The 15,480-nt window shown below is 42.7% G+C and overlaps 1 protein-coding gene across 2 annotated transcripts; it reads left to right on the forward strand.

Annotated features, from left to right (window-relative positions):
* Window positions 1-442: 442 nt before the first annotated feature.
* Window positions 443-14,704, forward strand: MACIR (macrophage immunometabolism regulator). 2 transcript variants are annotated; one of them, XM_080973079.1, is made up of 2 exons: window positions 443-610; window positions 12,423-14,704. In XM_080973079.1, exon 2 carries the CDS (start codon window positions 12,444-12,446, stop codon window positions 13,068-13,070), a length of 627 nt encoding a protein of 208 aa, XP_080829205.1. In that variant the 5' UTR covers window positions 443-610; window positions 12,423-12,443; the 3' UTR covers window positions 13,071-14,704. The 2 variants fall into 2 exon arrangements, with proteins under 2 accessions (XP_080829205.1, XP_080829206.1); XM_080973080.1 differs by having other exon boundaries at window positions 528-606.
* The last annotated feature ends 776 nt before the right edge of the window (window positions 14,705-15,480 follow it).

The raw sequence follows: 15,480 nt of genomic DNA on the forward strand, positions 1-15,480 counted from the left end.
TGACTGAAGATTTGGGGCAGCCTTTTCACTGAGTCCTTGGGGTCCAAAGGAAGTAATTTAAAGGTGGAGTCCTTTCATCCCGAATCTGCAGTTAGACAGAGCCATGCAGAGGAGGAGGACCAGGCGGGTGTCCTGCTCCCCCCTTTAAATAAATCCTGATCACGCCCCTATTTTAAGGCGCCCCAAGACTTGCCCTTTCCGCCTTGGGGACGTCGCCACCTGCTCCATCTGGTGGCTCGAGCGCAAAGGCGCGCGCAGGGACCCCGAAACGGCCGCCTCGCAAGGCGGCTCCATGCAAGGCCCCCGCGAGCCGGAGAAGGTTCAAGGACTCGCCAATCCCTGCGCCGCCTGCAGGCCGGAGTCCGTCTCTCCAGGAAGGCGAGCGAGTGAGGCGGCGGCGGTGGGCGGGCCAGAAGCAGCGAACAAGCGGACGGGGAGGCAGGCGCTGGAGCGGCTCCTCCGCCTCGCCAGCCACACAATCCCCGCCCCGGGCCCGCGGAATAAGAGCGCGGGGCGGGGCGGCCGGCCTCTCCTCTCTGGCTGGCTCGCCGTCGCAGCGTCGCCGGCGGCCGGGACGCGGCCCCTCAGGCCCCGGCACCCTGGAAGGCAGGTAGGCGAGCAAGCGAGGGGGCGCCGCCGCCGCCGCTGCGGCAAGGAGAGTAAGGTCGGGGTGGGCTGGGCTGAGGAGAGGCCGCCGCCGGCTGCGGATGCGCCAAGAAGGCGCGCCCTTTGCCCCTCGGAAGAGCCCCGTGAGCAGAGCCGGTGAGAAACGAAGAGCTGGGTGAGGCTCCGGCGAGAGCCGTGCCCGCGAGGCGAGGAGGTCTAGCGGCCGAGGAGCCGCGCGCGCCCGGCGACCGAGGTGCAGCGCACCGCCTGTGTGTGTATCTGCGGGCGCGCGCGGGCGCTTGTAAACATTTGGGTTGTGTGTACGTTGGTCTCCCTTCGTTACACGCCGCGGGATTCTGGCGGTCCGCTTCGTTGGTGCGATGTAGCCCAAGTCTGAAAGGCAAACTGCCTTCGTGCTTTCATGAATATTCTTTCCAGTGGTGCTTGTGCGCGCCCATAAGTAGATAATACATTTGCATTTAGAAAGTGTGTGTGTTTTTGTTTTTTTCCTCAAGTGCCGGTCTGAAAAATCCTATTCCAGCTTGTGTAGGTTATATACATTTATGTTAAGTGTGTCTTTACGGACTGAGCATAAATCATGTGCATATTTTTTTTTATATGGCATGTGCTCAGAAATGCCAGCCTTGCAACACATGCGCCAGGCTTTAGAACACACACTCTCTTCTCTAGCTTCTGGATAGTAGATTTTTTTTATAAAAAAACCTGCTAGAGTACACCAATAGTTATGTAGTATTGTGTGGCCTCTCTTAAGACTGTTGTACTTAGATGGGCACATTATTTTGCAATTGTATATGCAGTAAGGTGTTGTCTAGGTTGTGCAATATATGCTACATACAATATGAAGTCCAGACTTATAGATGCAATCCATGTGTGTTTATTACAGTGTGGCATGAGGGTCTTTGATCTTGCGCTGCTCTCTGTGCTTTGCGTAGGGAGGCGTCATGTACTATTTTTTTCCCTTGCAAGAAAATGCCAAACATTTCTACACAATGGCAGGCCTTTGTAGGTAGCAACGTTGTTTAGCTACACCACACTCTGTGTTTCCCAAGGTCTTGCAGAAAGAAATGGCAAAGCATTAAAACAAAGCAGGTGCCGCCCCACTGCAAGTTTAATTTCAGCGAATAAGGTGACCGAAATTAGTTGCCTGCTGCTGTGCAGCCTCTGCCTCTCAGTCTGCTGAAATGCATCTCTGTCATCCCTGAGCTAGAGTACTGAAGCTGTGCCAAGGAATAGTGCTGAAGCGTAGTTTGTGTGCTGTCTCCCTCTCTCTGAGCGTGCTTCAATGACTCTCCTTGGTGCTGCTGCTTTGACTCATTGTCCATAAAAGGAAGTAGCACTATGGAGAGCTCTTGGCAGCCATGGATTTCTCTGCATGACAGACTGGAATCTTTCTGACCCCATTCTCATGAAGCCTGATCTTCACCGTTGCATACCATTTTCACTGCATCTCTGTTCTGCAGAAGCTCCTTCATGTTGGCGACCAGGAGCCACGCATGGCAAAAGAGAGGTTGTAGCTTCCAAGGAAGTTAAAGGTTAACACCTTTATTCAACAGCAATGATAAACCATGGTGGTTGCCCAAGTACAAAATATTTTCAGATTATACAACTGTTATATATTTCTAGCAAAGGTCCCCTTTGCTGCCACCTTAAGCTACCCATATTTATGCATATTTTGAAATTCCAGAAACCTCTGTTCTAAAGCATTATCAGCAACACGACTAGAAGTGTGAAGGCCTGGGAAAATCCATGGGAAAACTGATCCCCTCCCCAAAAGCCTTTGGTTTTGCTTTGTTTTTTTCTGAAAAAAGAGTTATTAAATATTTTGTTCATAATTCTAAAATAAAATATTTCATAACAGCTTGTAATATATTTATTACTCTCCCCAAAAAAGAATTCTAAAACTGTGTAACCGAAGGACTTATGTAAGACTGTGTACAGTATCATATCCTTACAATTCCAGTATACTAAGAACAGGCAAGTCCTGAGTTGTACTTTGAGAGTTCAACTCTCAAATGCAAAATGAAGATGCATTTCTGCCTCTTGAAGGGCACAGCCATTGTCACAGCACAGGGGAGAAAGAGCCAGTACCCTATTTGCTTGTGGACTTGGCCCTGCTGGCATAGTTAGTGGATCATTTTCTTTCCTTCTGACTAGGCCTCAAAAGTACTGGGAGTGGCAGAAAGTACAGAGCAAAATAATTTTGTTGCAACTCAATTCATGCTGCTACAGATCCTTTGGACCCAAGATTAAAAGGCAGAATGTTAAGTGATGATGGCTTCCTCATTTGACTGGATTACAAAACAGGCAGTACACCTGGGGCTTGGTGTCGGAAAGATGCTTTGAAATGTTGCAGAGCACAGAACATCTTCAGGTGTTTGGTCAAGGAGTCTGGGATTCTGCCAAGCAATATTCCTCCTACAACGAAGAGACAAGGCCTTTGCTCAACACAGCCTCTGAGTCTTCATGTTTATTACCTACTTCAGATCCCTCCATTTTTTGCAGCATGTAAAATAAGCTGCCCTATGTTTGAAAATGCACCAAATCAAGAAATAAACTGACATGTTGAAAGAGTAGAAGCATGTTTCAGTCTGGGCAAATCTTCAATTGTTGGAAGCCCGTGATTAATACAATAACAAATAAGAAGAAAGAGAACTGATAGTGATAGCTTAGAAAAAGAGACTGATTAAATTCCATGTAATACTCAATTCGTTTCGTCCTCCATCCCCTTTTTCTCAGCTCTTTATATGGAAATGGATGGTTTATGTCTGCTTGACACAGTGGAGAACTGGAGGTGATAAAATAATTTCCCAATAAATAATAATTTGTTTTGGTTGTGTTTGGATGTTGATGGTTTCTGTTTTTGCCTGTTCCACATAAACAGGCAAAACCAAAGAGATGTTAGGTTCCTTACAGTTTGGCAGTAGCTTGTAGCTAAATTTCTAACAAAAACTTAAAAAACAAATTCAATTTGTAATTATTGTCTAAATAAGCTATACTGCTAATTTATCAGACATGAGAATTACATGGTAAACTGAGTTATGTATAATACATTTTATGTTACCAAAGTAAAAAATTGACTTTCAATATGTAAAGAGTGCTTTTAAAAAAGGGAATATTTCATGTTTTCATCCCCCCCCCAAAAAAAGTTCATTTTCCCACAGCTACAAAGTTTCCAGAAATTTTGCATCTCAAATCATAACCCACTTGGATGCAAAAATCCTAAGTTCTCTTTAGGCCCAGAAGCTCTGTATACAACTAGCAAAATCCAAAGACTGTCTTGAGCATTATGTTTATGGGGAGTGTAGTGTATTGTGTCATCTTCACTATCTCACTTGCAATACATTTGTGCACATTTCTGGAGCACCAATGAAGCAAAAGTTTTATCATAGAATCATAGAGTTGGAAAGGTCATCTAGCTGAACCCCGTGGAATGCAGGAAACTCAGCTAAATCATCCATGACAGATGGTCATCAGTGTACAAATGCAATTTGATTTGCAAGTTGCATTAGGCCTCTTCTGGTAACTAATGTGTGAAGGGGCTTCTGAGTACATGCTGGCTGACTTTTCATACTAGACACTGGCACCAATCCATAGGTGACCCAATGAGGGGGATATAGGGCTCCACTGTTGTATATTTACTGGGTTTTTATCCCAGCCTTCCTCCAGAAGGAGCCCAGGGCAGCCATACAACATTAAGTTAAATAATACACAAACTAAAACACAAACCAGCAACCTCAAAGGCTTCTAAAAACTTCAGGTACTCAATGCCTGGGTGAATTAAAACATTTTGAGATTCACTAGAAAGGGAGTTCCATAATCAGGTTGCTGCAGAAAAGCCAATCTGTAGGTCTCCTCACCTGCCTTTTCTGGGTACTGTCCATTTGTGGCACCACTATATGAATCTACTGTGTTAATGGGTGAGTGTTTCTATCTCAGTGAAGGGAGCCCTACGCATATAGCACCCATATGCACACCCCACACCCAGACCCTGCTTCAGAATGACACTGACTGTAGAAGTCTGCATCTATGGAGTGGGGCTAGCTGGTGCCATCTTGGAAGCCCCTCTGTGGAGTTTTAATGCACGGGTGCTAAATGACTCAAGGGGTTTAATCTGTGTGATTACGGTGGTTAAGTGTGCATTTCATCAAAAGAAACACTGCAAGCCCCGGTTGTGAAAAACTATCACAGTTAAAAGAAACAGCCAGAGTTGTTATGCTGCAGGTCTGATTTGAAACAGCTATTTATAGTCTTTTGTTATATGTGCCAGAGTTTGTGTCTGGGGTGCTTAATGCAGCCGGAATGCTATATCCTGTGTATACAGATCCATGCAGAACTGTCTAATCAAATACAGGCAAGTGGTTCTGCTTGGCAAATCCCACAAAACGCAAGCATGCGCATGTATGACGTAAAAAGCTTTCAGTCATTGGGTTTGAATGTAACTACACGCTGCAAGCATTAGGAAACATCTGTTGCTTAGGGATTGTAGTGGCGAGGGACTAAGGCTAGCCAAAATGATCCCATTTTTAACAATGAACCAGTTTAAATAATCACCTGTGTGAGAAACATAATTGTTCCATGTATATTTTTCGTGGCAAATAAAATGAGGGAAAGTGTTTCTGTTGCTTTTCTCACCAGTATTGATATCTTATATAGGCCTAAGAGATCTGTGCTTTTCTTAGGACAGTATGGACAAGTTGCAGTATTTAGAGGAGATAATTCCATCATCACTTGAGAGTATGTAAACAAGGAATTCCATGACGTTTTCAACCACATCCTCATGTCTGACAGTCTTGGGTCATTCACAGGTTACTGTGCTTCTTGATAGAACTGTGGACCAGTGGTGCTGACTACCTTCCTATTCTTAACAACATTGGCTATCACACTGTGTTCCATGGAATGATACATTATCCGGGATTCTCCTCTAAGGAGATGGACAGTGACAGAAAACTGACTGCCCATGCAACAGTTTTTGGGGACTTCAGTGACTGCTATCCCTTTCAAAGCCAAAACATGACTGCCCTAGATTCATGGATAGATATGTATGTTGTGTGTCCTGGAAGCTTCTGGAGCAGTTGATGGCATGTGAAATCCCAGCCCATTTCTTGTCCTGGCTGACGCTTCCTTTTCAATCTTTTGGGAGAGAGCTCGTAGTCAGGAAAGTTGTTTTCAGTTGTATGGGCTACAGGAGAGTAACAAAATGCTATTTGTCTGTAGTGAATAGTGCCAAGGGGAGAACAAGGTTATCAATAATAATCTGTCTTCTCCCCCATCCTCAACACTTCCTCAGTCACCTGCCAACATGAAGTTCTCTTTGTTTATACACATCTCTGGGCTCACAAGTGTTTCTCTGTGTGTATATGTGTGCATTATTTTGCTGTCATATATAGTTATGCAAAACTTCATCCTGTCTACCTATTGGATATGCCACATACATACTTTGTACACTTTGTACCTGCATGTGCAATACATGTAGAACTGAATGCACACAACCACACTCTTAGTGTCAGCTGTCATGCCAAATACCAAAGATCTCTGTATAAAAACACGTCGCACATCAACACATGGAAAGCAAGTGTCCTTCCAATATTATTTGTACAGTAAAGCAGGAGAAAATGAGCAAATATTACAAAAGCTTGTCAGTATGGGTGGGAGTTCTGCAGCAGTAGTGATGTAAAAAACTTCCCTAATACCTAATAGCCATACCACACCTTTCCATTGTTGGGAACCATGCTCAAGGCCAGATTGAAAGCAAAAGTTGCAGTGTCTTAAAACATCACTGGAATGTAGGAGACAATTGCAGCAGGTAACAGTCACTATAAACAACAGAATTAACAGGTAATCAGTTTCTGAACAGGTAAATTAAAATCCTGTCTCAATACAAGTAACTTAAGTTGACAAATTGGCTTTTCCTCTGCCTGTAGTCGGGCTTCCATGAAAGACTTTTAACAGAATGCATCCTCTGTGACACAAGTCATGGGGGAAGTGTGGGTGTTCTACATGTTTTCTGTCATATGTAACGCACTATGTGTGGCCCATGGATGTGTAATATTGGCATGTCAGTGACCCACAGACTGGACAGGTGTGCTGCCATCGTGCCAACGCTATATGTGTGTGGATCAGCACTCATGGCAGCTACGTTCAGCATTAGAAATTCACTAGGCGCCAGGTGCATTTTGCACTTGGCTATCAGACACTTGCAACCTAGTGAAGATGCCCAGGCACCAGAATGGTGCCTGACTTCTCCACCATCTGGAGGTGTGTGCCTGGGGATCCTTGAATCTTGACTGTTTTCACACACTAGCAACATATCCTGGAGAATTCTATCCATCATACTTTATCTGAACAATCAGAATGAATTTCAAGAACCAAAAAGTTGTATGGAAAAATAGGACTTCCAAGCCATCTGGCCCAAAAACTGAAAATAGGCATTCCATTTTGGTGACTGTAACCCTGATTGAAGGAGCCATTTGGCACCTAGCTTATATATCTTAGTTTCTAACACTGGAAGTTTAAATGTGACTGGGCATGTGGGATGTTTGCATGTGTATGTTTTTGCATGCAGCATGGGGCACGGAGGGCAGTGCCATGAAATGCCATGCTTCCATGAATGACTTCTGCTTACACAACATAATTTCTTTCCCCCACCCACCCCCATCTCACAGGGGGAGGCAGAGGGAAGGGATGTTCAGTTGCACAAATGAAAGTCCTTGTGCTGATGGGATGGCCTTGTTGTATACAGCACAGAGTAAGTCGGGACTTAGTAAGAAGTCTGAAGAACTGTTGTTCTGAATGAGAACATAATTCTGGTGCAGAAAGTGAGCCAAGTTGATCTTGCTAGGCACCGTTGCCTATATCTGTACTCAGGGTATTTATTTTTATCCCTCCATTTAAGGCACCTTACAATAAAAATGTTAAAAACAAAACAATTGAACCAAAAAAAATAAGAGAAAAATAGCATCATATGAAATCATATTTAGGAGTCCAGCATAAAATCAGTAAAATGTCTGATTTGTCATTTGAACATGCAGATGCATTATATTGAGAATCCTGCCTCATTAAGATATCAGGTGATTTTTAGACTACAGCTTTCTCAATTAATCTAAATCCTATGGATGTGAAAGCATGTGCAGTATAGATTTGAATATTTTATGGGTGTGTTTGGCGTTATGGAATATGTGCTCATTTTCAGCATTTATTTGTACTTGCCTTTCAGAGGACTTCAAGCCTTTTGAGGTGTTGAGGTGTAACTGGAATAGAGATTTAACATCTGGTTAGTTTACAACCTTTCACTTTCAGATTGACCGTTGGAGATAAATGTTAACCTCTAATTTTGTACCTATAGTCGACCAGTATATTCTGCAATCTTTCTTTGCCCTTCAGTAGTAAACTAACACAACTTCAGTCACTCTTATTTAGTAGCAATATATTTATTTATTTGTGTGTGTGTGTGTGTGTGTAAAAGCATACCTAATCTGTGTTGTGATCTTGAGAATATTTCAGTACCATTCCTCAAGGTTCTTAGTTTTGCCATTATAGTCAGAAACTGAATCTCCATTGTAATGTAATATGCTTATGATACCATTGTTTCCAGAGATGCCTTTTCCTGCATTCATCTCATGGGCTGCTATCTCATCAGACTGACACGAGGGAACTATTTTAGGATGAATGTAGTTGGAGTCAGTCTGAGGCCATACTGGACAAGACACCATTCACATAATTGCTTTTTAAAAAGCAAGTGTGTGTGTCTGTATATGCATGTGTGATCCAGATCAAGACCTGGTGGAGTAAGAAGGGCTTTAATCCTTTTCACCCCCTTGTATACCTGGCCCAGATTGGGCCCTTTGCACCACCCATTTGTATTAAACTGTACTAATGAAAGCTTTTCTTCAAATGTTAATAGAAGCTGTGGCCCCCACAGTTCATATTGGGACTGTAGTTGTGGGGCAGGCAGTGTAGAGGCTAAAGCCTCCCTAACCATTATCAAGGTCTGCTATTAACTTACTCTTTTTTTTTTTTTAAGCCATTCACATAATTCAGTGGTTGCCAATCGTTCTGGACCAGTGGCATATTTAGAATTTTGGAGGCCAGTTACGAAATGGCTGGAGGTGTGGCATTACCAAAATTTAGATTGAATGCAGTTTTCCCATCACACCCCATCCCTGGACAAAACGATGCTGTTAGGTTTTGTGCAGTTTACCAACCTTCTAGTTTACATTGGGGCGGTGAGTCTGTGTCCTTCCAGATGCTGCTTGACTCCAGCTCCCATCATTCTTGGCCACTGATGATTCCAGCTGGGGCTGATGGGAGTTGGAGTCCAGCAGCGTCCGAAAGGCTGCCCTGGTTTGTATGAAATCCAGCGCAGTTCTGTGCTCACATACTCAGAAGTTGTTCCTGCTATGTTCAGTGGGACTTAGTCCTAGATAAATGTTTATATAAAATTGTGGCTTACATTTTTTAAAATCTGGAAACTATTTCTGTCTTAACATTTCCCCGAGGTTCAGGGCAATCTTCTATAGCAGGGGTGGCCAACTCTCAAGAGACTGCGATCTACTTTCAGAATTAAAAACTGGCAGTGATCTATCTCCATTTTGGGGGTTTTAGGGGTTACAAAAAAAGCTTTTTGGGAGGGCAGTTCCATTGGGGGGGGGGGGGTTAAAGGCAAGGGACAAAGGGGTAAAGTCACTCACAAAAAGATCACTGTGGATCAAAACAGCAGCACAGAGAAATCTCCGTCTAGAGATCATACAACAATGGAGGGTGGGGTGAGGGGGCATGGTAGGAGTCAGAGATCCACCATGGGGATCTACCAGTAGATCGCAATTGACTTGTTGGACATCCCTGTTCTATAGTGTCTCCTTCATGAAAGCACTTTTTGTATAGGAAGTGTGTATCTTCCAAGTCAGTATGCTTACTCTCATGTAACTGTGCTATAAAACAAAATGCTGCCTGTTCGTTTTGACCCTAGAGTCTGCTTGCTCCTAAACAACCCAGAAAAAACACACACCATAAAAATCCTTCCCAAACTGGCCAAGGCCCTTGAGAGTGGCACAGTTATGTCCTTGTTCTCCCGAAACAGGGCATTGATGGTTATAATCAATGGACAATTCTCTGCTGACATTTGAAATTGCAGTGGAACAGAGGGGAGGAGCAGAAGGTATTTTCAGTATATACGACCCAAGCTTCAGTTTTCCTGGAATATATTAGGAAGATAGTGCAAAACCTAGGAAGGGGCTTTTTTTCTATTCAATACCTGCAGTGGATTTGTTTTCATCCATGCTGTGCACATGTTCTGTGTTCCCAGTCATATTATTTTATTTATTTCATTTGAATAGGAAAAAACAACAACCCGTGAAACATTAAAACCAAATATAACAACAGCAATAAAACAAAAACCTAAAATGTTAGTCTAGATATTTATATGTGTATATAAATGTTGAATTATACCCATCCCATTTAAAAGGATGAGCACAACAAGAGGCCATAGACATAATGAGTTAACTCTCCAATTTAAGGGCCAAAGACTTGGGTAAATAAGTGTTTTTGCTTGGCACCTAAAGACAGACAATGATGGTGCCTGGGGAGAGCATATTCCATAAGTGGAGGCCACCAATGAAAAGTCCATTCAGTTGCAGTATTACTACAACATTTGCAGTTTCCATAACAATACAGTCGTATATCCGCTTACGTATCCCCCTGGATGCATAAACTTCGGGATGCGAACGTGGCAAACCCGGAAGTATTTCCCCGAGTTTCGCCACGCGTGCATGCGCAGAAGCACTCTACACATGTGCAGAAGCGGTCCTCCGGTTGCAAATTCCTCGGGATGCGGCCGGACCTCCGGTATGGACCCCTTTCGCAACCAGAGGTACCACTGTATTTGAAACTCGCTTTCAAGGTTTCCCCCTTTCTGTTTTGACAATATATTACGTATTCTATAATAATGTTTATGAGCATATGTTTAGATGAGATGTGCCTCTCTTTACAGCTTGAAAAAAGATAAACCAGATGGCTAAAATGTGTATTTTGTTGGTATGAAATTCTACATTTTGAAATTTACTTACAGCTATAAAAGTTGTAGGTTTTAGTTCTAGAAATTGATATCTTGCTTCCTTTTCTTGGAATATTAGACCTAAATACATTTACTTAAAGTAAAAATGAGTCCATGAAAGATCAACAGAATATGTTTCCAAGTAACTGTGAGTAGGATTGAGAAAGAAGTCACAAATATAGATCTTTCGGAGTATATTTTCTTTTGATTGGTGTGTGTATAAAGCAAGCTGCTAAATGACCGAAAAATGTTTGGAAGACTCTATCATTGTTTGCCACTTGATTTGACATCCATATAGCAGATTTAGTGCAAATAACTTTCAAAGACGCCTTCCCATTCACCTGAAGCTTTTGTCGTGTCAAGTACTAGATAGATGCAATCAAGGTTGCCGATTCTCTAGGGGTCAGGCAGCTAGCTGTCTGTGAGCATTTCACAGTGAACAGAGATTATGGATCACGTACTCTTAATCTACTTTTGGAAGGTTTGTGTGAGGACATGCTGACTTTCCTCCCTCTCTAAACCAGATGTTAAAAAGGTAATGTTCACTGAGAGGTGGAAACAGACTTTTTACATAAATAAGCAGTCCCACTGAAAGTAATGAGAAATGTATATGATTGTAGTTAGATTACTTTTGTAGCTTTTCACTTGGCATGCACTAGTTGCTTCAGTGGTTCTTGAATAGGAGATGTACAAGGTCAGACCAGCTTCAGAGGAAGCTGTTCTCACTGAGGTCTACATAGGAGGAAGCTCAATATACCTTCTGGGAAAATAGCTGCTTTTTAATGTGTGTGTATGTTTCAAATTAGTGATATTTTGACCTTCACATCCACCAGTTCAGCTTCTGAACTGGGAGCATGTGAAAACTTAAGATCTACTATTTTGCTAGTAGTCTCTGGTACTACATCTTTCAGACGTCCAAGTTGGGCTTAGTCAAAATGCCTTCAGCTGATCTGTTGTGTGGCTTCAGTACCAGGCAAGACCTGGGAATTGTGTTCACTGAAATCTTATTTATTGTGCACAGTATATAATGTTTGCATATCCATGGGGTTCTGCAGTGGTTATTGTGTCTGGCTTCACATTGTAGACAGGCCACAGTTCCCACTTTGGGAACAGAACCTGAGAGCTAAACAAGGTCTTTAAGGCTACAGGGCAAAAGTGGGACTTGAATCCAAGTCCAACTCTCTTACAATGCATGGCCTTACTCTGGCCCATGAAAATCTAAAGCATGGGTGGGGAACTTTTCCTTTCCTTTGGGGACTGGATGCTGGAAGTGGGCAGGACCAATGACAAAAGTGGGCAGGGCAGGCCACCCCTTCTTTCTCTCTCTGCCACCCCTTTCTCACTTTCTCCTTCTTCCTCGCTCGCTTAGGGGAGGGATGGATTGCTCTTGCCTCACACGTTCCTTTTACCACTTAGCCCATTGGGGCTCTCTTTTCCCTCCACCCACACCACCTGGTTTCCCTTTTCCTTGCCAGATGTCTAAACTTGTTTGCTTGCAGACAGCTCCCCGCCTTGTTCCATTGCTCTGCCTGTTTTGGCTTCCTCTCCCCCCCCCCCTGTCCTCTTCCCCCCCTCCTCCTGGGTTTCCCCCACCAACATGAAGCTGCAGGTTTTCCACCCCAGCCTAGTCTTTGGAACTTGGGATCACTTGAGAAATGGCGGCCCCAAAGAAACGAATCTCTATGTCGCTCTGTGCGTTGCAACACACTAATCAAACTGCTTTTTTGTTTTGTTTTTGTATTTCCAGGCTAGCCGATTCATATTTAAAATGGAAGTTGACATTAATGGGGAGTCCAGGTCTATCCTAGCTACTCTCCCGTTGCCTATTGCTGATGTGAGTGGCACCGGCAAGGCCGAGTCCGAGAAACCTCGCTGCTCCAGCACCCCATGTTCTCCGATGCGCCAGACTGTTTCAGGCTACCAGATCCTCCACATGGATTCTAACTATTTAGTTGGCTTCACGACAGGGGAGGAGTTGCTGAAATTAGCTCAGAAGTGCACTGTAGGGGAGGAGAACAAAGTCGAAGCGGTAGTGCCTACTTTGCGTTCCAAACAGCTCGATTCAGGACTTTCCCGCTCCTCCCGGGTGTGTAAAGCCAGAAGCAGGTACTACCAGCCTTACGAGATCCCGGCGATCAATGGCCGGAGAAGGCGGCGGATGCCCAGCTCAGGGGATAAATGCACCAAGCCACTACCTTATGAACCCTACAAGGCTTTTCATGGTCCTTTGCCTCTTTGCCTTTTCAAGGGTAAAAGGGCTCACTCTAAATCCCTAGACTACCTCAATCTGGACAGAATGAACATCAAGGAACCAGCCGACACAGACGTACTTCAGTATCAGCTCCAACACCTCACCCTAAGAGGGGACCGTATGTTTGCTCAGAACAACACATGAAGATAAATTGCCCTTGGCTCATCTTCGCATCAAAAAGCTCTTTACAAGGTGGACAAGCCATGCACGGGGTTCTTGGCTGCAGCAGCAAAGTGTTACCAGACCGCTGTTTGTATGAGTTAAGATTATGAAGATAGCATGGGGTGGAAATCACGTGGAAGGAACTACTTGGAAATTCTGTCTGCAGATATCTTTAGAACAGTATAACAAAACGGGGTTTTGCACATGGATACCTGGACTTGACAATATAAATTCGGAAATCGGTGTACTATGACTTCTGTTTCTAACTGGACTCGCTGTAAGAAATTACTCATGGATAAGCACTGAACTACACTCTTACTTAATACTAAGCATATGTGTGTAAATGTAATGACTTTTGCATCATAGGAAAAATACGTTTGAGTAAGCCCATGTGCTCTTTAAAAGAATCCAGTTTACATTTGCCGTAACTGGTTTTGCACTGGGGAAAAAGCAAAACGAAAAGCAAAAAAAAAAAAAAAAAAGAAAAGAAAAAAAGATCAATGATGAAATTAAGCCTGAGTACTTAAGTTACTACAACTTTTTAAAAAAAATGTAATTGAATTACTTTTCAAGTTCCAAATTGATTTCATTGTAATTAAAACAAAAACAAACTTCGACTGTTTTGGAGAAAAATGGAATATTGGAAGGCAAACATTAACAGATTTTAATTTAGTTTTGTTTGTTTCTTTAAAAAAAAGTTGTCTTAACACCTACATGAGGATCTTTATGTTGTGTATATACATCGTGAACAGCTGCATCTGCATCTGCAGTATACAAATACTAGTTTAGATTCTAGAACTACCATATTACATTATTATTGTTGCGGGGAGGGTCTTGCTAGACCACATTTTAGCACTGCACCTGAACATTCCAGTTTATTTACAGCACTGAATACTACTTTTTAAACCTGGATTTGGGTTTGTTCGTTTGTTTTTTAAAAAGCCTTGAAGGCTTTTACTGGATTATGAATCATGTTGAATGCACTGATTTAAAATGTTTCTTTGAAAAATCATGTCAAAAAAAAATATCCTAATTTATCTTGGCTTAACCATAGCATTTAAAAATAATGGATAATTTTGTTTGTTAGTCTCTTTAGGATGTGCAGTTTATTACTGAAGCAGTGTACAACCATTTAATGTTTTTGATCTGTAAGTTATTTAGAAGTGAAAGCTTCAATTTTGAAGAAATTGACTGTGAAACAAAATCATTTAAAAATAATAATAATAATAATTCCTGGCACTGTTCTGACTTTTCTGAGTAGAAAGACAGGGTCTCTTGGGAAGAATTGGAGAAGGGAGCACATGCTTTGGAAAACTAGGCTTTGTCTCATCTTTGACACCTTTCCCCCACAGTTATGTCGAACCTGCAGAATCTGTCAAAAGATTTTGTTTAACTTTGAGGGAGCGCTAGTAATTATTACAACTTGCACCGTTATATTGTAGTGAATAATGATTTCTTAAGGAACTATTCCTACATAGCTTTTAGTTTGACCAGAAGAATACCGTCCAATGCCAAAGAGGGTTTTTACACTTATTGATTAAACATTATTTATTGATTTTACCCTGTGGAACGACATTGTTGACTATGAAATAAAAAGGATGACGTGCATACTTTTATATGGTCCTGGCGTGTGTTGTTGCTTTGAGAGTTAGACACTTGGTGATGTGCCTAAAGTGTGTGGCAACACTCCCTTCCCCCACCCCCCAACATTGTAATAGCAAGAAATGCTGCAAGCTATGTTTGTGTACAGCTCAGTTCACTCTGCTGTTTCCCTCTCTTGGTGATATTGTACATGGGAGGGTTTTTATGAAGAAGATGAGCTGCAAACTTTCTTGTCTTCACCTCACCTTGTTACTGTGTAAAATGGATAACTCCCAAAGCAGCCCCTTGCGGTCATGTGCAAAGTGGTCTTCTTTTGGCAAAGAAACAGACAATTCTAGCTTACCCTGCAAGACATAGGAAGGTTTGTGCTGTCCCAGCTGACTTCACTTTCGATCTCCACTGAAGGAGATGGTTCCCCCTTAAGACCTTCGTGAAACATGGAAGTCAGAAAGCTGGGCCAAGACAGATGGAGGGGTGATGGATGGACTGTAGGTGTAGGACCCGGAAACATGGTCCTTCTCCATTTATTAGCTCTCTGCACAGGAGGACTAACATGCAAGTGGAGCTTCAGTCCTGTTCCTATTGGCAAAACCCGAGCATTGCTAGACTCTGAAGTAATTTTAACTACCACATAATATCTTTGCCCAATTTTAAATCGGTCCGTCATTTCCAAATTCACCTATTCTAGATATCCTGCAAGAAACATTTGTTAGGAAAGAAATGCTCTCGGGGATTTGACAGAACCCTGATTCAAAGCAATCTATTATTATATGAGCTATTGTAATTCTTT

This window comes from Podarcis pityusensis, assembly GCF_964106645.2.
Source record: "Podarcis pityusensis genome assembly, chromosome: 11".
Taxonomy (NCBI): domain Eukaryota; kingdom Metazoa; phylum Chordata; class Lepidosauria; order Squamata; family Lacertidae; genus Podarcis; species Podarcis pityusensis.